Below are 27,266 nucleotides of genomic sequence, written 5' to 3'. Positions count from 1 at the left end.
TGTGTGGGGTGAGGGGTGTCGGGTCTGTGTGGGGTGAGGCGTGTCGGGTCTGTGTGGGGTGAGGGGTGTCGGGTCTGTGTGGGGTGAGGGGGCCGGGTCTGTGTGGGGTGAGGGGTGTCGGGTCTGTGTGGGGTGAGGGATGTGGGGTCTGTGTGGGGTGAGGGGTGTCGGGTCTGTGTGGGGTGAGGAATGTGTGGTCTGTGTGGGGTGAGGGGTGTCGGATCTGTGTGGGGTGAGGGATGTCGGGTCTGTGTGGGGTGAGGGGTGTCGGGTCTGTGTGGGGTGAGGGGTGTCGGGTCTGTGTGGGGTGAGGAATGTGTGGTCTGTGTGGGGTGAGGGGTGTCGGATCTGTGTGGGGTGAGGGATGTCGGGTCTGTGTGGGGTGAGGGGTGTCGGGTCTGTGTGGGGTGAGGGGTGTCGGGTCTGTGTGGGGTGAGGGATGTGGGGTCTGTGTGGGGTGAGGGGTGTCGGGTCTGTGTGGGGTGAGGGTGCCGGGTCTGTGTGGGGTGAGGGGTGTCGGGTCTGTGTGGGGTGAGCGATGTGGGGTCTGTGTGGGGTGAGGGATGTGTGGTCTGTGTGAGGTGAGGGGTGTCGGGTCTGTGTGGGGTGAGGGATGTGGGGTCTGTGTGGGGTGAGGAGTGTGGGGTCTGTGTGGGGTGAGGGGTGTCGGGTCTGTGTGGGGTGAGGGATGTGGGGTCTGTGTGGGGTGAGGGGTGTCGGGTCTGTGTGGGGTGAGGGGTGTCGGGTCTGTGTGGGGTGAGGGGTGTCGGGTCTGTGTGGGGTGAGGGGTGCCATGTCTGTGTGGGGAGAGGGGTGCCGGGTCTGTGTGGGGAGAGGGGTGCCGGGTCTGTGTGGGGTGAGGGGCCCGGGTCTGTGTGGGGTGAGGGGTGTCGGGTCTCTGTGGGGTGAGGGATGTGGGGTCTGTGTGGGGTGAGGGGTGTGGGGTCTGTGTGGGGTGAGGGGTGTGGGGTCTGTGTGGGGTGAGGGGTGTGGGGTCTGTGTGGGGTGAGGGGTGTCGGGTCTGTGTGGGGTGAGGGGTGTCGGGTCTGTGTGGGGTGAGGGGTGTCGGGTCTGTGTGGGGTGAGGGATGTGGGGTCTGTGTGGGGTGCGGGATGTGGGGTCTGTGTGGGGTGCGGGATGTGGGGTCTGTGTGGGGTGAGGGGTGTCGGGTCTGTGTGGGGTGAGGGGGGCCGGGTCTGTGCTGGAGAGCCTGGAAGGATTCACGTGGTCTCTTGGGACCCTCATCAGAAGTTCTGTGAGAACAAGAGGTGATGGTGATGAGCTGACCCTGGCCTCCACTCTGGCCACGCCACACCACTTGAGTCACGCCAGCCATCCCTCACAAGGACCCCAGAGGCAAACCAGAGGGCACCCACCAGATCCTCGAATCGCTAGCTAGAAATACGCAAGCTAAACAAACCTCTTTTCTTTAAAAAGAACCGGGTACAGCAAGAGCCCGCGGGGGACTCCCTCTTAAACGCATCACCCAGAATGGAGGAAAAGCGTTCCCTGACTCAGGAGAGCTTCATGCGCCAATCAAATGACATGAAGCTTCCACTTCCAACTTACCCCGCACTGGCTGTTGCCTGTAACCTTAGTGTCTCTGGAGGAGTGGCTGAAGTTAGGGGCTCTACAATTTGTGGAGGATGGAGCCTGTCTTCCCCACACCTGCACACACATGTGCCCAGACAGACATGCTCCCACAGAAACGCCACGCTTCTGTCTGTCCGTTAGTGCTAGTAGCCAAGCACTAATACAGGGCAGAGATCACAGACACTGCAAGAAGCCTGTTTTAGTTTAGGATTATGGGTTTAGTTTCGTGCTTTCAAAAAGTAAGTAAAACAATAATTTTAAAGGGTAAAAATACCTTAACTGTGTCCCTTTAAATAAGGGTGGGCTTAGAAGTTAGGACCCATGAATTCAAAAGCTCCTGTGCACTTTACTCTTAGCCACTGACATTCTAAAAAAAGAAAAGAAACAGATCACAGAAGGTGAAGGGCCTGGCAGCACTGAGGGGTTGCTGTGGCCAGCGCACCTGCAGCTCTTGCTCTGCTGGCCATGTCACGGGGCGCGGCGTGAATACCTGCAGGGCCTCACATGACGAGGATGCTCCGCAAGCCCGGCCCAGATAGGCGCAGACAGCCAATGCCCACGTGGCTTCCACAGCGCCCGTGAGGCTTTGCTGCTGGGCAGTCACGTGTGTGAGGACAGAGGGAGAGGGCGCGGGCACGCTGGACCTCTGCACCACAGAGAACCCTGCAGCTGGTGACAGGCTCCAGACTCTGCAGACCAGGCCCGGCAGGCCTGGAGATGGGGGCTTGTGGACCTTCCGTGGCTCTGCCACAGCCTGGTGGGCATCGACTGGCTCTCGGTGGCTGGGGGGGGTAGGGGCGGGATTCAGACAGTGTGTTCCGGGTGTGAGGTGTGGCATGAGGGGGAGAGAAGAGGCACGAGGGAGAGGGAGGGCACGGAATACTTGCCGCTGAGCAAGGGCTTGTTGAGGGCGTAGAGAGGAGGCAGCCCCTCGATGCTGGAGATGCGCTGGTACATGGCCCTGGAGAGGTGGTCCCCGTGGTACAGGCTGCCCAGGATGATGCTGGAGAAGTAGATGGGTTCCACGAAGATGCTGAGCAGTGCCCCCTGGATGCCCACCACGTTCCAGCTGTGGGGAAAGGAGCAGGTGTCGGGGCAGGCAGACCCGAGTGCTGAGGAAAGGGCGCAGGGACAAGGCGCCAGCTGGCCTGGCAGTTAAACCTTTAGAGGCCAACAGAGACAGGAAGAAATGCTCCACACCTCTGGCCGTAGGAGAAATGCAAATCAAAACAACATCCAGATTCCACCTCATCCCAGTTAGAAGGGCCATCATCAAGAATCTAGTAACAGCAGACGCTGGCGGGCCCGCAGGGATCACGACTACACTGTTGGTGGAGTGCAAACTCGTTCAACCACTCTGGAGAGCAGTGTGGTGGTTAGGTGAGTCCAGAAACAAGGACATACTAAAGCCAGGAGCACAGCCATGTTCACTGCAGCAAAGATGTGGAACCAACCCAGACGCCCCTCAGTGAATGACTGGATCAAGAAGATGTGGTACTTACACACAATGGAACCCTTATGCTGCCATCAGAAAGAATGATATCGCTCCATTCATAAGGAAATAGAAAGACGTGGAAAAACCACTAAGTGAAGTAAGCCAGACACAAAGAACTATGGGCTCCATGGTTTCCCTAATTTGTAATAATTACTACATGTCTAGGATAGTCCCAGGAGAGGATCACTATAGCTCAATCGCTATATACATAGGACAAATTAAGATGAGGCTATGTGAAATGAGCCCCAAGATACGGGAACAAGAGGTGTTTCCTTGTGATGGCTGTTTTTAATGTATTGTGTGAAGTTCTTTCTCTTTCATGTCCCCCTATGGTTTGTCCTCTGTTGTATTTAGTTTTGGTACCCAGTGTATTATATGTACATTTACCTGAATTAGGGAAGGGTAAAGTAATAGGAAAATGGTGAGACAAAGGACATGTGAACCAATACAACAGCGATACTCAAAAGACAGTATTTTGGAACTGAAGTTTTTTTCTTTTTTGCAAGTCCTGCGGCTTGAACTCAAGGCCTGGGCACTGTTTTTGGACAATTTTTGTTCAAGGTTAGTGCTCTGCCACTTGAGCCACAGTGCCACTTCTGGCTTTTTCTGTGTATGTGGCACTGAGGAATCAAACCCAGGTCTTCGTGTGTGCTAGGCAAGCATTCTACCACTAGGCCAAACTCCTGGCCCCTGGAACTGAACTTTATAACTTGGGAGACTAGATGAGGGGGAGGGAAAGTGGTAGAAAAATGTGGGAAAGGGTAACAATGTCATACAAGAGATGTATTCACTGCCTTATGTTTGTAACTGTAACCCATCTGTACATCACCTTGACAATAAAATTAAAAACAAAACAACAAAACCAGAAAAAAAGGGCCAGGAGTTTAGTCTAGTGGTAGCGTGCTTGCCTGGCATGCACGAAGACCTGGGTTCAAGTCCTCAGTACCACATACATAGAAAAAAGCCAGAAGTGGTGCTGTGGCTCAAGTGGTAGAGCTCTAGCCTTGAGAAAGCCCAAGAACGGTGTTCAGGCCCTGAGTTCAAGCCCCAGGACTGGAAAAAAAAAACCCACAGAGAAACGTGTTTAAGCACGATCTTAAGCTGTGCGGTGACTCTGCTGACATGTTCCCCTGACTACACAAGGGCTAGGGATTCGCTTTGCAGAGAAATCAAGAGGCCTCATGACTCTTAGTAAGAGCCGCAGAAAATTCCAGACACAAAACCTTGTCCTGATCCCCTCCACCAAGATGACGTCTTAACAGGCATCCACACCCACTGCTAGAACGCAGGCCTGCGAGTCTCGTAGAGCCCCTGGGGACTGGCCTGCTGTGAGATGTGGAGAGCAGGGACAACAGTAGACTGCAGAGACGGTGATATTTATCACACTGTCTCCATCAGCAGCCACTGCACTCTACCACGTTATCGCCTGCCATGTGTCCACACTTCTTAACCACACACAAGGCCACACTGCCTCTGCACATGACTGGGTGGAAGGAGGACACTGCAGCCCAGGGTACTGAGTCTTTTTTTTCTTTTGGTGGGCCTGGGGCTTGAACTCAGGGCCTGAGCACTATCCCTGAGCTTTTCTGCTCAAGGTTAGTGTTCTACCATTTGAGCCATAGTTCTATTTTTTTTTTTTTGGCCAGTCCTGGGCCTTGACCTCAGGGCTACAGCACCATTTCCAGCTTTTTTCTATGTATGTGGTACCAAGGAATTGAACCCGGGTCTTTGTGTATGCTAGGCAAGCGCTCTACCACGAGGCCAAATTCCCGGCCCCCACAGTTCTACTTTTTGTGGTTAACTGAAGAGTCTCACAGACTTTCTCGCCCGGGTTGGCATCAAACTGCAATCCTCAGATCTCACCATCCTGAGTAGCTAGGATTCCAGGCATGAGCCACCAGCACCTGGCTAGGTTACTGATTCTTTAGAACTGAGAGTCCATCTCAGTCCAGTCAGAATAGCCAATAAGAGAACAAAACAAAAACCCCAAAACACTGATGAAGAAGTGAGGGGAAGAGGAACCTCAGTGTTTCCTAAGACAGCTAAAACAGAACGACTGCCCGACTCAGTAATATCAGGCGTTTAGACAAAGGAATGTAAGTCAGGATATAATAGAGGCGCCACGTTCCTTGCAGCTGTATCCCAAGAAACCAGCCCAGAGCTGGAAACGGCCTGCATTCCCTAATAACTGACCAATGAATCAAGAAAACCTGGGGTATGTGTATATGTGCGTGTGCTTGTGCACATGAATATTTGTCAACCACAAAGAAGAATAAAATTTGTCGTTTTAGGGAAATGGATAGACCTGGAAACCATCTTATTAAGCAAAGCCAGCCAAGTTCAGGAGGACATGTTTTCTTTCATATGTAGATATTGAACCTAAAATGTCAAGACACATGTAAACACATACATGATCATAGGCATTTATAATATTCACGACCAATCTGACTGTGGTGCATGCATGCAGGAGATACTGTGGCAATTCCTTCTGAATAATTACGATGCACGTTACGGGAACACATATTAGGGGTTGAAACATCTTGTTTGTGGTGCACACACTAGTGGAAGGTGATGAATGGAGAGGGGAAAGAAGGCGCATATTGTCAAAATACTTGACGTACATGCTGAGAACAGAACGAGGAGACCTGAGACTCGCTTGTGAAGAGATCAGGATGGAGAGATGACCAATGTGCATTGTATACATAAATGGACATATTAAGAGGAAACCTTTTCTATAACTGACAGATGCTAATAAGAATAAATAAAAAGAAAGCAACAATAAAGCAAATAAAAGAAGAACCACTAATTGAGGCAAATCAACCTGAGGCAAAGAACAGGGTTCCATGACAAAAAAAGATGGGCTCCACATGTAAGTGGGGTACAAGGTTAGAGAAGGTTCCTTGGGGTCACAGGCTGTGGAGAGGCAGGCAGCAAGGCCACCTGATATCAGGAGCCCGAGCCAGGTGCCATTGGTGGTGGCTGCCAACTGGGGCGAGTGGTGGTAGATGTACTAAGGGCAGGTGTTTAAGGACAAGGACTGGCCATGGTACAGTTCAGGATGCCATATCAGGGTCTAGCATGGGGCCTCCGGGAAGGGGCCAGACGGGGGAGGCCACAGTGCCATGCTGAGGTGCCAGCTGCGCCAGTGGGGCAGGGCAGTGGGCAGTCGGGTGGCACGGGGGAGGGCCTGGAAAGGATGGCAGACGTTAAGTGCAGCAAGGCGATGTTCACACGATGCCCTACCGATGCCCTCGCAGTCACCAGCTCCCCAGCCCCTACTCCCTTTGGGAGACCCTCCCCTCCCCCCATTCCCCAGCCCCTATCCCCCCTGCCTACCCTCCCCTACCCAGTTCCCCAGGCCCCTACCACCCTGCCTGCCCCCCAGTTCCCCAGCCCCTATCCCCCCTGCCTGCCCTCCCCCCCAGTTCCCCAGCCCCTATCCCCCCTGCCTACCCTCCCCTACCCAGTTCCCCAGCCCCTATCTCCCGCCTGCCCTCCCCCCCAGTTCCCCAGCCCCTATCTCCCGCCTGCCCTCCCCCCCAGTTCCCCAGCCCCTATCCCCCGCCTGCCCTCCCCCCAGTTCCCCAGCCCCTATCCCCCCTGCCTGCTCTCCCCCTGTTCCCCAGCCCCTATCCCCCCTGCCGGCCCTCTCCCCCTGTTCCCCAGCCCCTATCCCCCCTGCCGGCCCTCCCCCCCAGCTCCCCAGCCCCTATCCTCCCTGCCAGCCCTCCCCCCCAGTTCCCCAGCCCCTAGCCCCCTTGCCGGCCCTCCCCCCCAGTTCCCCAGCCCCTAGCCCCCCTGCCGGCCCTCCCCCCCAGTTCCCCAGCTCCTATCCCCCCCGCCTGCCCTCCCCCTCAGTTCCCCAGCCCCTATCCCCCGTACTTGCCCTCCCCTGCCTGTCTCCTGCACTAACCAAGCCCCCTGTTCTCATCTGGCCAGTCTTTGTGATCCACAGCCACTTGCAGCCAGAGACAGAGGCTGGGGTGACCAGAACCCGGACCCTCAGGGTCTCCACAAATCCCATGTAAGCCTCTCCCCATCCCAGACAACCCTTCCAGAGCCTTCTCTACCAGTCTGCCGGCCACATGGCTGGCCACATGGGTACATTCTCCCGCCATGAACTATCACAGTTCTCTGTCTCCTGCCTGTGGTGTCCTTCTGTGAGGAAAACGGTCAGCCCTGCCCAGCACACTCTCCCCCTCCTGCATTCTCCCTGGGCAGAGGCAGGGCTCTAACCAACTGGCATGGTTTGGGACATTTATGGGAGTACTGGACCCCGGTTCTCCGGGCCATGGCTTTCATTATCCACTTTAACACCTGCATCACCTCTGCTCAGGACTGTGAGGTAGGTACGAGAAGAGGCACACATCTGAGGAGCCAGTCCAGTAGTTCTGACATTGCAACACAGACTCCCAGCTGGTTTAGCCCCTGCTCTGTGTACCCCACGTCTGGCATGGAAGGAGCAGGAACTTCTGGGGCGAACTTGAGCATCCTTCCTCCTGGGCTCACTCTGACCCTCCTCCCTTCTCACTCTCACAGCCACTCTCCTGCTGCCACTTCCACAATCCATCAAGCTGCTACTTCAAAGCAGTCTTAAATCCCCAAGTTCTAGGATAGTACTCAGTATTTTAACCACATGAGACAAAATTAGGAAACTAGTAACCAGAAAAGGACCTAAGATTCTGTCTTCAGCCAAAATTTCAATGACACACAACCACAGCCATCAAGGACTGCTGTTTCTCTGTGTTCTGCACAGTGCCTCTCGGGAGGGCTTGCGAAGAATAAGAAGAAAGCCTCACTCGACCAATCTTGTATAACATGGATTCCAAAACTGGACAAGAGAATCTGCAAAGTCTAGGACACCACAGGCCTGCCATCTTCCCAACATCAGCGTAAAACCCCGAATAAGTAAGGTGTGAGCCACCTGCTATGGTTGGGGCGAGGCTTGCCCAGCAAGGGTCCGTGTGTGGGAAGCCAGATCTTGGTGAGGAGCAGGAGGAGGAGATGGGTCCGTCAGGCAGTGGAGCCTAGAGGTTAGAAGGCACCGACCTTGGAAGACAGCTCTTGGGGACTCTCAGGGTTTTTTTTTGTGTGTGTGTGTGGGTCATAGGCTTGAACTCAGACTGGGCGTTGTTCCCTGAACTCTTCAGCTCCAGGCTACCACCCTACCTCTGGAGCTACAGCCCCACTTCCCATTTTGTAGAGGTTAGGTGGAGATTAGAGTCTCAGGTCTTTTTGTGGCGGGCTGGCTTTGAACCTTGATCCTCAGATCTCAGCTTCCTGAGTAGCTAGGATGCCAGGCGTGAGCAACCACGCTCGGCTTCTTAGTTATTTCTTGTGAGTTGTTTTATTGTTTAATTTCTTTTTGTCAGTTGTGGGGCTTGAACTCTGGGCCTGGACGCTGTCCCTGAGCTCCTGAGTTCAAGGCTAGTGCTCTACCCCTTGGGCCACATCACCACGTCCGGTTTTCTGGTGGTCAATTGGTGGTAAGAATCTCACGGACTTTCCTGCTGGGCTGGCTTTGAACCCTTATCCTCAGATTTCAGCCTCCAGATTAGTTAGGATTACAGGGATGAACCACCGGCACCCAGTGAAGCCTGAGCCTGACCCCTGGCATTGTACTCTGGCCTCCTGTCTGATGGCATGATCTTCTCCCTCCATTGTGCTGCTGTTATCCCTGAGGCAACGCTGTCCATGGCATCCACATCAGAGCTTGCTACCCTGAATGTGGACTTTCAGCCTCCATCTTGAACCTGAAGCAGCTGAGAGTATCAGGGAACTTTCTTTAGATTGCCAATATAGTGAAGAAGCACGTTGATGCCCTCAACATACCAGATGGGGTACAGCAAAACAGTGCTAAGAGGAAACTTGACAGCTGTAAAGGCGTCAGTGAAGAACAAACACCTACCACAGACGAGGAAATTGACTTGTGCTTTCCTTTGGGGGGCAACAGTTTAAAATATCACAGTCTGTAGCACACTCAGCACAATTAGCCTAACCCCAAGTCCATGAATGAAGAGTGTGCAAAGGCTGTGCCAAGCCCCCTTGGTCCCTCTCAGCCGTCCCTTCAGAGAACACTTGGAATAAAACCTGAGCAGGGAACAGTGTCCAACTCCAACTAGTTCTGGAAAAGGAAAGTTGGAAAGAAGCTGGAAAGGCTCACACATGAAACATGAAAGGAGCTGGAAAGACACACGCATGCAGTGGTGCAGGTGGAAGGACACATGCAGCGGGCGGCCGGCCGGCGGCCTTCGGGTCCTCACCGAGCTATCTTGTCGCTGCAGGACATGGTGAGCAGCCTCTCGCCCTGCAGCACCCCGTCCCACGTCTGGATGCTGGCGTTTGAGCGCACAGGGATCGTCCCCTCACCAGACTCAATTTTGGTCCGTAGCTGTCCCCTTGCTTTACGATTTGGATGTCTGTCTGCTGGTTCTGAAAAAGAAAAGGTTCAAAACCCACAAGGGGTAAGCTGCCAACTTGCTGGAGAGCACATCTAAGTTTAAACTAGTTCATACCATGCTATGTCATGTATACAATACAGACATGATATAATCTATACGTTATAAAACTGACTAAAAAGGATGCAATACATTATGCAAGCGTTCTCTTTGGGTATTGAGGGGTAGGCAGTTAACATTTTTGCCTAAAATGTTTTATTTTCTGTCATTAACAATGAGTGGAAGCAAAAAAGGACAAAATGCTAAAATTTGCTAATTCCGAGTTATAGACAGTCGGGTATTTGCTGTACTTAAACCCTTGTACTTAAACCCTTGTATTTAAAACTATCTGTAGACATTCGCGGAAATATTTATAGAAAGTAGGTCATTGCCGCGTAATATGAATATGTGTGATTATTTCCCTTCTCCTATTTTGAAAATTTCTAGCAATTGTGCACAGTGAGTCTGTCTCCCTCCTTTATCATCAAGAGAAATGGTGTAATTAATGTCCCATGTAGACTACATAGTGAATGTTTAAGCTTGGGAGAAGGGATGGAGACCTGAACTCCGAGACAAAGGCTGACCCGGCTGCAGGGTCAAGTGCGAAGCCAGCAGTGGGCTCAGGACAGCAGTCTCCACCTGCTTCTGGGAGAGCAACTTTATACGTCCATCACTCACCAGAACGAGGACTCCAGTCGTCTGACTTGGAGGTGGCTACCATTTTGATCTCCTATCTTCCTTCCATTCTTACTACTTAGCTAAACAGAAGCTAATCGGAAGTACTTGAATCAAAATTAGAATCTCCGTTTTTATTTGTGATTATCTAATTAAACTTCATAGAGAAGAAATAATCTGTGCTGCACAGACTCCACATGCCCACACCCACAGTGTCGTGGCGTCTGTCTAGGCGGGCTAGATCGTCCTGAAGTTAGTTCACTCTCAGCTGCCGAGGGCTGGCCCCGTACCCTCTAGCACTGGCTCGTGGGGAGAGAAGATTCTGGCGTCTCCACAGGGCGACGTGCTGATGTACAGATGGAACTGCACTGTGTCCTTCAGGCGGAACCCGCCTCGCTCCGACTTCTGAAAGATGGACCTTCTCTGATCGTCTTTGCCACTGCAAGGGGAAAGTTACAAAGCAGATACTGAAAGCGGTCGAGTTGGCACTTGGTGTCATATAGATTCTCTGGAGGGGGCGGGAAGAGGTGAGCTTGGTCTGCAATCTAAGAGACGTGTCACCAGCTGTGGGTGACCACTCCTTCTCAGCCAGCGCTTCACAGTGAGAAGATGATGGGGAAATGCCCTTCCTACGAAAAGTATTCAGGTCCACGATGGATTCTGGCCAGTCTCAGTAGCCAGAATGAAAACCACTATCATGGGGCAGTTGTTCGCAAATCTTGCTTGTATCCACACTGCAAAAAAAAAATCCCCAAATCACAGGGTCTCAAGCATGGACTATGTTCTCCACGAATGCCTGTTTTAGGCATACATGTATCTGTTTTTAAATCTGGTTCACTCTGTGTCATGACCGAGGATCACGGAGAGTGGGCCACTGTGGGAGAACAGGATTCAGCTTTGGTAGCAGTAATACAGACAGCATTTGAGAACTTCTCAGTGCTTACAGGAACAAAAGGCTCTACATTGTTTGCTAATAGAAGACACTGGTGCCTGCACCAGTGGCTCACGTCTGCAATCCTAGCTATTTGGGAGGCTGATGGGTCTGAGGACTGCAGTTCAAAGCCAGCCGTGGCAGGAAAGGCTGTGAGACTCTTATCTCCAATTCACCAAGAAGAAATCGGAAGCAGAGTTGTGGTTAAAGTGGTAGAGCACTAGCCTTGGGCAAAAACGCTCAGGGACGGTGTCCAGGACCTGAGTTCAAGCCCAGGACCAGCACATACACACAATTAGCTTCCTCCTGGTTTCCTCCTAAACTTACTTCAAGTAAAGGTCAAGCTGTGCATAAAGGAACCTGAGCAGGGACCTCCGGGAGATTATCTCTGCATGGCAGTCGTTCAGGGCAAGGCCACGGTCGCTCATGTGTTCCCCGTTGATGCACTTTGTCCCTGTCGAAACACTTATCACTCTGGCGTCTTTGACATCTGTGCCTGAAAGACAGGAGAGTAACTGGTGACACACTGGTGACACTGGCTCGTGTGACAACGCGCTCAGCAGCAAGACCACCCTGCCCCACTCGGCTTCCCTTCTCCCTTCCTCACCCCGGGTCAGATTCTGAATCCAGGCAGGGAGCACTATGCCAAGGTGCGAACTGTCCTGCAAGTAACCTCTGAACTCGAGGATCAAAGCACTAAAGAGAGGCCAGGCACGGCGGTTCTTTTCCACAACCCCGCCTGCTGGGAAGGTGGAAATAGGACTGTGGTTTGAAACTAGCCCAGGCAGAAAAATTAGCAAGAGCTGATTTCTGCTGATAAGCCACCTATGATGGTGTGCCCCACCCCTGGAGTCCCGGCTGTGGGGAGGCCCAGGTCCCCAGGTCAGGGTCCAGGCCCTCCTGGCAACGCAAGGCCTCACTGAAAAACAACCCAAGCACAGAGGACTGAGAACGTAACTCAACTGGTAGAGCATCAGCTGAGCAAGGACAAATAGATTTAAACACCTATTATTCAAAACAAAAAATAAAATGCCACCCCCCCCAAAAAAACACCTGAAAAATCTGGGAGGAGTGGCATCAAACTCAGGCAGCGTGAGCTTCCTGCTCTGGTGCCCGCCTTATAAGCCACTGACCCACACAGGACATGGCGTAACTCATGGCGGAGGCCTGCCCAGCGTGAGCAGGCCCTGGCCTCCGTCCCTGGCACTGCGAAGGTAAAGCCTGTGTGTGGCCTTCCAGCAGGCTCCCACTCTCTAGAGGCGAGCTGCTCCACAGGAAAGATGGCCGCACTGCGTGGAGAATGGGGCGGCCCCTGCTCCCTCCCGTTCCCCCTCTCTGCTCTGCTGCCTATGCTCGTATCCAGGCAAGGCCAAGCCACGTGTATATGCACTCTGCCTGACTGTCCCACCCTGCCCCTGCCCCATCCCCGGGATCCAGGCACTGGTCAAGTGTGTGGCTCTGTATCCTTGGACGTAGCAACCACAGAGATGATGCATGTCCTCACTACTGGAAACTTCTAAATAACCTAACAGCGCAACGATTATCCTATACTGTGTGTTTTCCCCGCAGACTGTCTGGTCTGTCTAGACACCCTAGGCAAGCCACACATATCTGGTGGCGGAAGTGACAGTAACTGAGAATACAGACAATTTCCAGCTGAAACACAAGCAAGAGCCAGTAGTGTGCTGTTCCCTGAGCAAACGGAGGCCAATTGCACAATGAAGATAAGAGGAATTGAAATGTAACACAGTATGCTTTCACCAAAGGAAAGACTCGGGTCAAAAAGCTGAGTATTTAGCCAGGTGGCAGCGTCTCAAGTTTGTAATCTTGTAGCTATCTGGGAGGCTGAGAACTGAAAGATTGTGGGTTAAAGCCAGCTCAGGCAGAAAAGTTCCTGAGAGCCATAGTGGCATGTGCCCGTCATAGCTACATGAAAGGCCAGGCCCGTGAGGACCACAGTTCTAGGTCAGCTCAGATAGGAAAGTCTGCAGTGCTACGTGCTGTCATCCAGCATTGCAGGCAGCCTGAAATAGTGGGCTGCAGTCCAGGGACGTGCCAGACAGGACGCGAGACCACATCTCAAAAACAACCTGGGGAAGACACGTGTGGCTCAGGCAGTGGTGTGCCTGCCTCCCATGTGTGAGGCTCTGAGCCCTAAGCCCGCTTTAACAACAAAAGTTTTATTGTTTTGTTGGTGCTGGGGATTCCACTCTGCCTTTCCGTCTGCCAAGCAAACGGGCTGCTCCTCAGCCCCATCCAGGGCAAGGCAAGTCCCTGGGCTGTGTGCAGTGACGCTGTCCCACCACCTGTGTGTGGAGACAGGAACAGCAAGTCATTCCCTACGGTGTCACAGGGCCTCTCCAGGCTGACGGCATTTCCCGTCTGTCAGACACCGGAGCAGGCCTGTGGACAGAACAACACACTTACCTGTAGTCATGACCACTCCAGCGAGCACTTTTCTGCGGGCGTGAGGGGAGGAGAAGTTTTCCGTCAGGTCACCAAACTTACCCAGAACCAGGCGAGAGACAGCATCTGCCAACACCTGGTAAAGCATGGAGACGGAGGTTAGAGTCAGTGTCTTCCCTCCAGTCAACACACACTGTGACTCACACGGGGACACAGAAACTTCTCCAGAAAACCATACAGGTAAAGCCACAAGCGTGTGTGTGTGTGTGTGTGTGTGTGCGCGCGTCCGTGTGTGCGTGTGTGTGTGCGCACGCGTGTGTGTGCGTCCGTGTGTGTGCATGTGCGTGTGTGTGCGTGTGTGTGTGTGTGCGTGTGTCACATGAGCTCATGCTGTGTATCCCATGCGCACTGTTCTCAAAACATTCTTTGGGTACAGATGGCTGGATCGCTGCAGGCTCTGGCTGGGAGTCCGTCCCATCAGGCCTGGTCTCACGTGGGGAATGAGGCACAGAGACGGCACCTGCTCAGCCACACGTGGGAGGTGCACTCCCTAACAGCCCTCTCAGACACAGCCAGAGGCTCCTCTCCTGGCCCAGCTCAAGGGTCTGTGAGGCCAGCCGTGGGCAGCAGTGTGGAGGAAGGCAGCCCAGAGATGTAACCAAATGAAGCTGTCTGGTTTCTGTGTTCCTGCGCCCACAAACACTGGCTGGGCCCTCAGGCCTGCGTGAGCTCCCAGCATGCCCTGGAGCTCGTGAAGGGTGCACACGCAGGTAAATGACATGATGGCATGCCCACCAGAGCTCAGGGGATAGGCCTGAACAGGTAAATGACATGATGGCATGCCCACCAGAGCTCAGGGGACAGGCCTGAACAGGTAAATGACATGATGGCATGCCCACCAGAGCTCAGGGGACAGGCCTGAACAGGTAAATGACATGATGGCATGCCCACCAGAGCTCAGGGGACAGGCCTGAACATGTTGCTGGAAAGCTTGCTCAGAGGGGTTGAGCATCTAGGAAGAAACACATTTCTCAGATTTTACAATCTTTTTTCTCTCTTTCTCTTCTTTCCTTCCCTCCCTCCCTCCTTCCCTCCCTCCCTTCTTTCTTGCTGGTATTGGGGCTTAACTCAGAGTGTGGGCACTGTCTCTGAGCCTCTTTGTGTTCAAGGCTAGCACTATACCACTTAAGCCACAGCACCACTTCTAGCTTTTTTGAGTGTTTACTGGTGATAAGACTCTCACAGGAGGGGGGTGGGGGGGAGGGTAATGGGACCAAGACATGTGGAAGGGTATCAATGTATGTGAATTAATGCACCTTCTATCTGGCAAATATCATGTAACCCTTTTATTAAATACAATAAAAAATATTTTAAAAAAAAAAGAGTCTCACAGGAACTTTTCTGCCCAGGCTAGCTTCAAACTTCAGTCCTCCAATCTCAGCCTCCTGAGCAGCTAGGGTTATAGGTGAGGGCCTGCTGCACCCAGCTTTTGCAGTCTTCCCTATGTGGCTGAAGGTTTGTCTTGGAAATGATGAATCCTCAGTGCTTTGGGACACTGGCTGTTGAGTCAGGATTTGATGAGCCAAATGGGACCAACTCACTACTAACCTTATACACTTTTCTAGACAAACCTAATGTCCTCAGCTTTGTTTTTAACAGGAAAGTCACACTCACCCTACTGGATGATGCTGTTAGAGTGCTCTCCATTTGTACCTGCACACGTCACCAGTGAGCCTCAAAGGTGACAGGACAGTGTGACAGGGCCCTGTGGCCAGGGTTCTCATGACCTCAAGGGAACAGCAGCAGCATACACACGACACGGGTGGCCCGGGTGAGGAGAAAGAATGGACAGAAGCACAGCTGCCAGAACCACCAGAACCAGATGCTAGACGTAAGACAATGCCCTGGGATTTACCCCATGGGAAATGCCAGCTCCCACTCTGCAGAAGGCCAGGCCTATCTGCAAGCATTCGGAGGACTTCCTGCAGAGGACAGGAGCTGGGATTGCCTTTGCCTGAGCCCATAGGCTGTGCTGCGCCAGACATGGGCAGTTCACATCCCCAGAAAGACATTTCTGGCTCGTCCTGTGCCGCTCATGAATTCGAGAGGTGGATAAAATGACCAAGTAGCATGCTCCTAAAAGCCAAGCCACACATCCTGGCAGCACCGCTCAGCTTCAGGCACGCACAGGGTTCCAGATGACATGCAGCCATGCCATGCTGGCAAGATGCGCAAAGCAGGGCACAGCCATCACACAGCTGCCCTGACTGCCAGGAAGGCAGAACCTTCAAAGACCAGGGATGTCTGTCGAGTCCTTCCAGGCTCACACCAGGAAGCAGCTAAGCTTGCTTCCACTCTTGAATGTGTACTTGAAACTTGTAGTGAAAAGAGAATGGGGCCAGCACTGCAGTGACAGGACGGGCCCTGGGAAGCCTGAGAGCCCCAGGCTCTCTGGTGCAGAGTTGATCACGCTGAGCTGCCAGGGCGCTCTGGAAGGTGCATGGTGGCAGGACCACCGAGCAGGACAGGAGACCCAGCTCCCTGCCCCTACCCTGGGGGCCCTGGACTAGAGGCCCAGACACAGGCTTCAGAGCCTCAGAAGGTGCAGAGGTGCCCTGCCAGCCAGGCCCCTTCCCTGCCTTTTAGGCCAGACACTTGGTCCTTTCCACCAGAAGTCCTGACAGCAGACAGCCATTCTAGGGAACCTGGCTGAGGCCCACTGCCTTGGCGAGGATTCTGTCCGCTGCTCTTGAGAGGCCCCCGTGGCACCACAAAGCCTCTGTACATGGGCTCCACAGTAGCTCAAGTGGCTTCATCAATATTAAGGAGGGACAGGCACGTAAGTTGGTCTGACAGACTCAAGTAGAATATTTTACCCATTAGTAAGCCTAGAACTTAATAAAAAAATCACTGGGGATTAGTGCCTCTGATTTGGAAAGTTATATATGCACTGGCAATTCATGGAGGATGCTAGAAAGGAGTTAATAGGGAAGGAAATACTTAAATCCTAAAAAAAAAAATCAGCAAAACACTTCAGTGTATTTCTTTAAACTCACATTGTATCCGGTAGCTTTAGGCAAACTAGAGTACATTGACTTCTTTTAACACTGAGAACTAGGGTCAGCTCAGATTCAGCCGCAGGAAGCAGTGCCAGGTGTGTTATAGGTAAAAGAGAGCTGGCCACACTTAGACACCGGAACAGGCAAGCTGTCCTGGCCATCACATTTGAGCCGTTCATTTGTTTTGGTCAAATGTAGTGTGTGTCACCTCTCCATTAAAAGTCCGGAGAGGCAGCGTCATGTGGCGAGACCAGCCACTCATGCCCTCTCTGTGGCTAGATGCCAGCAGACAGCGTGCTAGCCTGAAAGTTAACAACACAGAAGAAACTCTAAAGAAAAACTTTTGTAACAGACCGCAGGGCGTAGGGTTTCCAAGAAGAAGGCAAGGCTTAGAAAACACGGTGGGTTTTCATGAAGACTGCACTCCTCTCTTCATCTCCTCTCCCACACACAACCTGAGTCCCTGAGAACCCTGTCTCCTGGTGTGACTGGGCGGGAGACAAGTTTCAGCGTGGCTGCCCACAACCAGCTGGAGTAGGGAGGAGCCCAGCGGCTGTCCTGTGGGAAATGGGCGGCACAGAGACACTCAGAAGCCGGCAGGTTCAAGAGCTCCTCCTCCCCCTAGCACAGGCCGCCCCCGGGGTGGCTCCTGCCTTAGAAATGCAGCCACCAGCAGCCTGTCACTTAGAAATGCAGCCTGTCATGGCCCTGGCCCCACCTTGGGTCCCCACCTGTGAGCTGGTCGGCAGACCTCAGCTTCTGTGTAAGAATGCCCCGTGCGATGACCATTCAAAGAAAGCACCACCCACTGCACACCAGGCTCCATCCAGGGGGTGGGCTCACAGCCCTTTTCTTGGCAAAGGCTTGGTGTAGGGTAAGGCGGGTAGAGAAAGGCTGAGTGGGGAGAGTGGTGTGCATCTCGAGGGGACCATGCCTGGGCGGGGCTCAGACTTCCCCACCCCGCGGCAGGAAGCCAGCGGGCCTCTCGGCGGCCACCTGACCACCGCCAGCTAGGCGAGGCTTGGCTGGACTCACCGGGGTGGTCCCCGTCTGCTGAGGACGCAGTGCTGTGAGATGAAGACCCACTCCAGGCAACACCGGACGCCCAAGGCAGCGTAAAACATCGCCAGGCGCCACCGCCGCTGGCGTCACCGCTCACCCCCGTCCTCACCTGCGGTAAGTGCAACTGGAGCCCCTCGCTGGGGACAGGCTGGCGGGACGGTGTTTGGTCCAGGTGCAAGTTGAAGATGGTGGCCAGGGCCGACTGGGCAGCCCGGGCCTTGGCCAGCTTCTTGTTCCTCCCAGAGCCTTCGAAGAACTGACCGTCCACCACCACGGACATGACGAAGCTCTTGGCGTGGCTCTCCCCGCTCTCAGACAGGAAGTCGTACTTCAGCCCTGGGCGCAGCTCGTTCAAGATCATCACGGGGTTCTTCCCGCTCGGGGGTGGGAACGGGGGTGGGATGGGCAGGGGAGGCTGGGCCAGGCTGGCGGGCACCGGAGACGCCGCCGACAGGCTGAGGTCCCCGCTGGAGCTGAGAGAGTCGTCTCCGTTGGAGCCCACGTAGAAGGGCGGCTCCGCCTTGTCTGGCGTCTCAAAGCCGTTGAAGAGCGTGCCGGGGAAGTCGGCCTGGTCGGAGGTGAAGTCCGCGTTCACGGCCAGGGCCCTCCCCATGGCCAGGTGGGCCTCGGAGGCGTTGGGAAACTGGACGAAAGACCTCAAGGCCTTCTCGGCAGCATGGAGCTTTGCCTTCTTCTTGGTGGGGCCAGACCCCTGGAAGACCTGCCCGTTCACCTCCACGGACATGACGAAGAGCGGGGCGTGCACGGGCCCCGTCTGGGACAGCAGCAGGTACTGCAGGCCTGGCTTGATCTCGTTCAGCTGCATCAGGGCGTTCTTGGGCAGCACGGGCCCGGGAGTTTTCCTCCGCTTCTTCAGGCGGTACTTGGAGTGGCCATTGCTGCCCTCCTCCAGGGGCCGCTTCCTGCTGGCGCCGCCGCCGCCTCCGCCACCCCCGTTGGAGAGCGGTGTGCCCTCGCCAGGCCCCGGCGCACCGCTGTCCCTGGAGGGCACGTTGTCCAGATTGCGGTTTTCCTTAACATCAGTGCTGCTGGAACCTGCGGTGCCCAGAAAGAGTAACTTACAACGGCTTCGTTGCAGGATCTTGTAAATGCAAAATTTATAGATTCCTTTATCTCTTTGTAACTGGGAGAGTGAGGTGTGCGTACATATTGCCTTACTTATGCAAACCTGAGGAACTGCACTGGATCAAAAGACTCCTGGTCTCAGCTGACATGAGTAATTTGAAGTCCAAGGCTACTCTCTCTGCTAGTTAGTACACCCGCAGCTTCTGTGTTAAATATGCTTTCTCTCTGCCCTTCGGTCAAGGTCGAGTGAGTGTTCCCACCTGACGGCGGCATCGCTCAGGAGAGGAAGCACAATCTAAAACACCTGTCCCCACGTTTCTTTCTAAGGGTTGAAGTATCAAATCAATGTATGTGATTATCTGATTTAGTTTATGAATTGATCATAGAAACTGTAATTATGTAGAGCACTATGATTTAAAATTTTTTTTGATCAAGATGGCTTTACTTTTAGGGTTGATTTAATTTTCCATTGTATTTGGGGATTATTTTACCTCAGAATCTTTCATGAATTTTATTATAGAAAAAATGCAACAGAAAGATACAGAATTGCAGGCTACAATTTCCTGACTTCATTTTTGGCAGTCATAGGTTTTTAGTCGGGTGTTCCACTGCTGGACTCTACCACCACGCCTGCCTTAGCTGGAGATTCTGAAGTAATTTTTGTTTGTGGTGGTTGTAGGGTCTGAACTTGGGCCTCATGCTTGGACAACAAGTGGAGGCTGTGTTCTTAGCCTTTCTTTTATTTCTTTAGTTATTTTTCAGACAAGATCTCCTGTTTTTGCTCAGGGCCATCCTCAGACTGCAGCCTGCTTCAGGAGCAAGCACCCTGACACATCCAGCTTATTAACTGAGGAAGGTTTTACTAACCTTTTGGCCCATGTGGCTCTGGACCACAGATCTCCCGATCTCGGCTTCCCGAGCTGGGGTTACAGGTCTGGGCTACCCTGCCAAGCCTACAACGATTATTTTTTAAAATCTTACCGTTTAAAGATACTTTATATTTAAAATAAGTATATAAGGTATTTAAAATTCTTTATATTTGAAATTACATGGCAAATAGACATTATTTTGATTTTTAAAAGGGGGAAAAGATGGATGTGGTGTCCACACCAGTCCCGTCCCTGAGAGGCTGAGGCAAGAGTTCCAAGCCAATCTGAGCCTTGGGAGACTGTCCCCAAAAATCAAACAAAAGATATTTTTAAAAAAGAGGATATAAATTAAGCATTTATTCTTTCCTTTAGATTGATTTAACTTTCTAAAAAAATAACTGCTTTTTCATCATTTAGGCTTACAAGCCTATTGCATAAGGCTTAGGGCCTTACAAAGCCGTAAATGACTTAGAGGCCGATTACTTGCTTCCAAACATTCAAAAACCATTACACGAAATATCCTGAAACATTAAGCCAGCGGGCTGCTGCAGTGTCCTGGGGTCTACTTCTAGTGTGGGGTGTGCAAGCACACTGAAAACACGGCAAGTGTCGTTTGTCAGTGCAACCCACGAGAAAGGTCCATGTAGCCAAGGCCCTGGTCCCTGGTGGCTACCTGTGGTCTGCACGTGACCAAGGCCATGATCATCCAGAGACGGCAACCATGACACTGGATGGACAAAGCCCAGGGGGAATGTCTCCCTAACACACACACCACTTCTCCCAGCTGACAAAGTGGATGGAATGGACCCTAAATTTTCATTTATAACATCCTCCAGCAAAAGGCCGGTAGGTTACTCCTTTCGGTACTCCAGGAACAAAGGGTTAAAAAGATAGGGCAGAGACGGAATGGAGAGATTAGTAAACGGACTGAGAACATTACACACCAGATATTGCTCACAGAATTACCAGCATAAAAAATTATATTGTTATAAACATATTCTGACATGCATTTAACCAAACATTTATAATCTCCAAATGCTTTCCTTTCAAACATAATAACCATTAGGACTGAACTATCAACAGTTTGAGATGATAAGAAAAACATGCTTTCTATAATATTTCACACCCATTCTCAACTCATCATTTCAAAAGTATCGTGCTACTGTTCATATGCTGTTTATTAAAAATGCCGTTAAGTAAAAGGAAAGACGCAAATGAGGAACACAGACCCCTCTCACAGCTCTTCTGAAATATATTCTTTCTCTCTCACACTAGAAATATGAAGTGAATCATAAAACTTTTCGCTGATTTCAAAATGATCGAAAACCTGGCATTTATTAGTTCTATGCCAGGCTCAGCAGTCTGTCCTGGCAGGTTAGCTTCCTTCCTAATGGCTACACTGCCAAGGCTCAGTGACAACAGCTGCAGCCATGGTGGACAGAGGACCGCCCCGGTGGAGCCTCGGGGACCCTGCATACCCCCCCCCCGGAGGGGTCACTGAACCGGCACACTGCAGGTCTTTGTGTAGCAGAGCCCATCCCCACAGCCCCAGCCTCCACAGCACACCCAGGGCAGTGTGACAGCACACCCAGAGCAGTGTGTGGTGCAGACACGCCTCTCAGGGCCCCACTGGCCTCTGGGCATCAGATAAAGCAGGGCTGCTGCTGGGCCGTGTGAGAAGTCATGGTTCTCACGACCAGAAGAGACGAGGGTGGGTGTGCTCTTCCCTGAGACACACGGCTATGTGAGCCAGTAGCACCATGTCTTCTGTGCCACGTCCATGCCATGTGAGCCACCGTCTGGGGTACCTGTGACCTCACTTACACATGGACTGTCAGTTAGCAGATGACAAGTGAGCTCAGTGGGCTCTTCACAACAGCCAGGGAGAAAGTCCGTGCTCAGGGCCTTCCATCATGGCAGCCCCAGCGAGGAAGGGATGCAGGAGGAGAGAGGGCCTAGAGCCCATTTTGGTCCACGCCAGCCAGAAGCATCATTCTGGTCTTCTAAGCTGAAGACCGCATGAGCCCCCCTTCCCTCCAAACGCAGGATTCACCACTGTCTTTGCAGGGAGCCTCGCATGAACCATCATCCCAAATCCCAAGTATCTGGTCAGTCTCCAAGGCTTTCTTCCGTCCGCATGAGAGGCTCAGAGCTTTATTCTAGCACCATGCTGTGTCAGGGCTTCGCTTGCAGCTTTGTGAGGCACCTAGAGGTGTATTTCTGAAATAAAAATGGTGGCCCCATGACGATAACGAGGAATGAAAAATCTAGAGAGGTGGCTGCAGGGAAAATATCCACAGTAAACATTCATGCCTCCCACAGAAAACACACATGCACTGCCAACAGCCCATTTTGCAGGAAACATCAAATTGGCCTCATTAGTCTAACTTACAAAACCCTAACAATTTAAGGGAAATGAGCTATGTGATGCTACATAATAGGCCTAGATCTTACTCATGTTCTCTTCATCGTCTACATCCATGGCAAAGCACTTCTGAGGACTTCTTGACTGGCGGAGGCTGCTTCTGTCTGAAAGACAGCAAGAGAACACTTACCGTGACCACCATGGGGGAGGGGAGGGCACCCATTCTGTGCAACAATCTCAGCATCACTGCAGAGGAAAGGCCAAGATAATCAAACAGGACCATCGGTCTGCCCATGGGACGGGATCCTCTCTTCCCAGCAAGGACTCTCGACTCAACTCCTGCACGGAGGTGGTTAACGTGCAAGGAATCACAACCACAGAGGTCCAAGGCCAATGCCAAAGACCCCATGCTCAACTCCAGGGAGCAGGAGGGCCTCAGAGGGCTTTGAACCAGGGGCTGGGGGTGACCCTCCCCTGCGAGCTGACCCAAAGCTCACCAACCGCATCCTGACAGCCCAATGGAGAACACAACAGGACTCAAACCTGTATGCCATCTGGTCTTGGACCTGAGTAGACTTGAAAACAGACTCACAAGAAGAACAAGTCTCCTCAGCATCTCACCTGATACCCCGCCTCCTGAGAGCATCATACACGAGTAGTTGTCAAATCCAACCCAATGCCTAGGCCAGGCACAACTCACCTTCTGGATGTCCAGGAAACAGCCAAAAAACAACTACTCTGTCTATGAATAAATTCAAGGGTTTTCTCTTCTTGAATAGCCCTGTTCATAAATATTTCCTCTCCCAAGTGGAGACTTTGCAATACTACACTAACAGAGTCTATAATAAAGAAAAAGAAGACACAATTTTTAAAGCCAATATTGCATTGTGAACAAAATATTGTATTATAAATACATGAGAGAAAGAGAAAGAGAGAGCGAGAGAGAGAGAGAGAGGAGAGAGAGAGAGAGAGAGAGAGAGAGAGAGAGAGAGAGAGAGAGAGAGAGAGAGAGAAGAGAGACTTAGGTAGACTCCTTATTCAAGAAAGTTTTCCTAAATGTTGTAAAAGCATTATTATTTTATTATTATTTTATACCCTTAATTACTTCAGGAGTTTTTGGAGTCTGTTTTGTACAAAGCAGTGCTGGGGCCACAAGAGCCGAAAGAAAGTCAGACAGATGATGCGCCGAAACATTCCAATGTGATGGTTACCGGAACACAGATTATGCCGTGTAATTGTTGTTCATCAGTTTAGATGTGGAGATGGTGGTTACCTTTTAATGCTATGTACAGTGGTGTTTACAGGAGGAATGGTAACTTCTGTACTTCAGCGGGGCTGGGAAGGAGGAGGGGGAGTTGACGGCTGGGCTGGGCGAGCTGCGGGCTGCACGGTGGACTTCAGTCGACTATGCACTAGCCTGTCACAGTACTGCCAGCTCTGGGAGGGTGGCGCAGGGAGGGACTGGAGGGCAGGGGTCTCAGCCATGCCGGGAGCTCCCAGTCTCTCAGCTATAGGGATCAGCTCAAAACATGGAGTGTGACCAGCTGTTCAACCAAGCCTTGACCAGAGGTCACAAACTCAGGAGTCAGTCAATACAGGGAGGCAAAGGACGCTCAGGAAAGGTGACAAGCACCACAGAGAAACTGAGGCTGTAAAGAAACCTGCTCAATGGTTTCTATTCTGCTTTTCCAGAACCAGCTCACAACAGGTGGGAGAGCCCTATGGCTCTCCTACAGCCTTGGCTCAGGTTAATGCAACACAAGAGGACTGGAAGGGGGTGTGGGAGCCTGCCAGGCGCCAGCAAGGGTGTGGGGAAGGGAGCCCTGGAGGGCTCCAGACGCTTCCTTACTCTATGTCATCCCAACGTGGAGTTGAAGAAGCTGGAAGTCTCCGCCACAACGGGCAAAGACAGCAGTGACAACCACAACAACCAACAAGCCAGGAAAAGCAACTCTTCAGCAAGAGAGCTGGACAAGGATCCTGGACTTCACAAAGCCTCACAGACAGCCTGCACCCCCTACCTGCACCCCCTACCTGCACTTGGACTATCTCCACAGACGACTCACAATCCCATGTTTCACTGGAGATGGGAGTCTCACCACTCCTTCCCACCAGGTCACACTGTCCCAGTGCCCAATTCCAGAGAGAGGGGCCATACTGCCAACTGCCACTCCACACTGCCCTGCAGGCTCTGGAGGGGTGGCACCTTCCTAGGAAGGCAGAAGAAGTGGCAGCCCCAGGGGAAGCCAGATGATCCTACCCACACAGCCCCTTCCCCTGGCAGAGCGGGGTCCGGGGTCACATGACCGAGCCCAGGCGTGACTCCACGTTTATGACAGAGCAGAAACTGCATCACACCAGGAAGACCTCAACCAGGAAGAAAGACGTCCCAGGAGTCATGTTGACAGAGTGCTAGTGAGAAGAGTGGACAGGAGAGAAACCTAGTGGTCTCAGCCCTCTCAGAAAGTCACAGCCAGAAAGAGAGACAGCAAGTTTGGGCAATGGACAGAAAAGTACAACACAGAACAGAGTAGTGCCCAGTACACATCTGCGTGCAAGTGCGTGGCAACTATGCAAAGGTGCAAGAACAACCGGAGGCATCACAGCCCTTCACAGAGGTGGAGGACAACCGGAGGGGGCACCACCCTCCAACAAACCTGACTGTACTCTACCCCAAGTCAACTTAAAATGGATCACTCAAAACACCGAGGTATCACCGGTGTGGAGAAATCTTGGGAGAAGCCTTCGGGATCTAGCCTATGTAAAGATTCTGAGATCGGTGAACATGAGCACAGTGTAAGGAAGTTGGTACACTGGATCTCCCCCAGATTAAGCTGCTATACTGGGAAGACAGTCTGGGGAAAACTACATATCCAACACCACAAGCCCAGCCAGTGTCTCAGGAATGGGCAGAGACAGGAGACTGTGCCACAAGGGCCATGCAGTCAGGAAATGAGCACCACAAACCATCTAACACCAGAAGCCAGGAGGAAAACACCCCAGACCCCATGACACTGCTGCACACCGTACCCTGATAAGACTAGGTCAGGAGAGCTCCGAGGAGAACCCACCCCGGAGGGAGAGGCGGCCTCTCACACCCGCACTGCTACGGCATGGGAGGAAACTGGATGAAAGTAAAGTAGTGTGTTCAATTCTAGTTTTCTTAAAACAAATCCACAAATGACCTAGTGTTTCATGGTGAGGCTTTAATCCATAGAAGTGTGTGGGTTAGGCTGACATCGCCACCATCTCTCATGCTCCCCACGGCCATCCACACCGTCTCACAACAGAGTTCCTCAAAAAGACGCAGCAGGCAGGCAGTGAGTCTGATCTAGTTTTCTATGCATTCAGTCACCGGCCAGCGTCTCGTGACATGGCGGGAAGGACAGATGCCATGGTGACCGGTCCTGCGGGCAGGGGCGCCCCGCCTGCATCGGGTCACCGGTCTGCAGAGCTTGCCTTGTTCTTCCCTCGCTCTGAAATTCTGAAAAGGACATGGAAATGTCTCACAGTGGGAAGGAATGGTGTGGTGCGTGGTGGGGGAGGTGCTGTGCTTTAGGAATGGCAGCTGGCGCAGAGGCCGGCACTTTCCGTGTGTAAAGGCCAACCCCGGCCGCAGAGTATCAAACAGAGCAAGCAGTTGCAGCATCTCACCCCACAGCCCTCACACCCCGAAAAGAGCCCATCAAAAATCCCATGGGAGAAAATGCCTCAATTGGCCAATGAAAGGAAAGCCTTGCTTGACAGCAATATTCAAAATAATTCTCTCCGTTTCAAGATACCTCCGGGCAGGAGGCGATGAGGGAGCACGTGATCAATGAGGGCACGAAGACCTTTCAACTCAGCATCCAGAGCCACACCCTGCATTTAACCCCATCAACAGTATTCAGCCACTACTCTGACGTGCTTCGTGGGCAGGACCACAGGGCCACCTCTCACATCAGACTTACAAAACTCCAAACAACCAGGTGGGTGAGCACTCCAGGTTAGACACAGAAGGGCCAGGCCTGCACGCCATCCAGCAGCTCACTCTCAGAACAGCTCGGCCAAGGACATCTAGACGACCCCGTAGAAGGAGTCAAGTGCATTTTACCAGGGCTGTTCACCTGGCTATGGCAGACCTGTCAGCAAGCACGGTATGTGTGAATTTGGTAAAAGAACATTATATTCATGTGTGAAAGTGCCATAACAAAACACATAATAAAACAACAATTAATATAAAAAATACTAGCACTTGGGGCTGGGAGCTTGGCCTAGTGGTAGAGAGCTTGCCTTGCATGCACAAAGACCAGGGTTTGATTCCTGAGTACCACATACAAAGAAAAAAAAAAAGCCAGGAATGGTACTGTGGCTCAAGTGGTAGAGCTCTAGCCTTGAGAAAGTCCAAGAGCCAAGGACAGTGCCCAGCCCTGAGTTCAAGGCCCAGGACTGGCAAAAAAAAAAAAATACTAGCACTAGAATGGGAACATTCTCTATTATTCTGGTAAAAGGCTATAATCCTAGCTACTCAGGAGGCTAAGATCTGAGGATCCAGGTTCCATGCCAGCCCAGACAGGAAAATCTCTGAGCTTCTTATCTCCAGTTAACTACTAAAACCCAGAAGTGAAGCTGTGGTTCAAGTGGTGCAGCATCACCCATGAGCACAAGAACCCATGAATGGTGCCCAGTCCCTGAGCACAGGCCCCAGGAAGGACGCAGAGGCATACAAACTGAGGAGGCAATGAGCAGCATGTTTAAAATGTTGACATCATTATTACTGAATTTAACCCTTCTTCCCTCAAGAAAGGAAGATTTTTAGAAAAATGTTCTATGTTCTTCAGGACTATTAATGGTTTTATTTTAAATAGCTATTAAACCACAGATCTAAAACCAGGAAGAAATCAAGCAGTGAGCTGCAGCAGAGATAATTCTGAATGGGCTGACTATTTAAAACAGTTCTGATGTCTGCCTTCCACAGAGAACCCCAACAGGGGGATGGAGGACATAGGAAAACACAAGACGCCTCATCATTCGAACTTTGCCTCCAACATTAGCGAAATAAAGGGTCCCATTATAGGTTTGAAAAATACTGTTTTACAACGAGCCACTTTGCTCTCCTGGGAGTGTGCTGCCAGCTAACCTCTGAAGGTTTTACACGCCAAGAGGCTACGGCAGATGCTGTCAGCAAGCACGGTGTGTGCACGGTGCTTCACAAACTGGTGTTCTGGTGAAACGCAAGGTGATGACCACACTAAGCTCAGGGGCTCAGCAGCAGGCCTGAGAAGAGAAGGAGCCAAGGAACAGGAAAG

General features: G+C 52.1%; 1 protein-coding gene across 2 annotated transcripts in view; it reads right to left on the bottom strand.

Annotated features, from left to right (window-relative positions):
- The window catches only part of Adarb1 (adenosine deaminase RNA specific B1), a 114,187-nt gene that overhangs the window by 12,572 nt on the left and 74,349 nt on the right, over nt 1–27,266 (bottom strand). For both annotated transcript variants that reach the window (XM_090350606.1, XM_090350615.1), the window contains exons 3-9: nt 22,068–22,142; nt 17,768–18,714; nt 13,559–13,673; nt 11,459–11,627; nt 10,491–10,639; nt 9,352–9,520; nt 2,481–2,662 (exon numbers count right to left, since the gene is read on the bottom strand). In XM_090350606.1, the coding sequence (XP_090206732.1) occupies nt 2,481–2,662; nt 9,352–9,520; nt 10,491–10,639; nt 11,459–11,627; nt 13,559–13,673; nt 17,768–18,714; nt 22,068–22,095 (1,759 nt within the window). In that variant the 5' untranslated portion in view covers nt 22,096–22,142. The remainder of the gene's footprint in view (nt 1–2,480; nt 2,663–9,351; nt 9,521–10,490; nt 10,640–11,458; nt 11,628–13,558; nt 13,674–17,767; nt 18,715–22,067; nt 22,143–27,266) is intronic.

The sequence above is a fragment of the Megascapheus bottae genome, chromosome 1 (genome assembly GCF_031878675.1).
Source record: "Megascapheus bottae isolate mThoBot1 chromosome 1, mThoBot2.hap1, whole genome shotgun sequence".
Classification (NCBI taxonomy): Eukaryota; Metazoa; Chordata; class Mammalia; order Rodentia; family Geomyidae; genus Megascapheus; species Megascapheus bottae.
The sequence above is the reverse complement of the archived record's forward strand: the minus strand, read 5'-3'. Positions and strand labels throughout refer to the sequence as shown.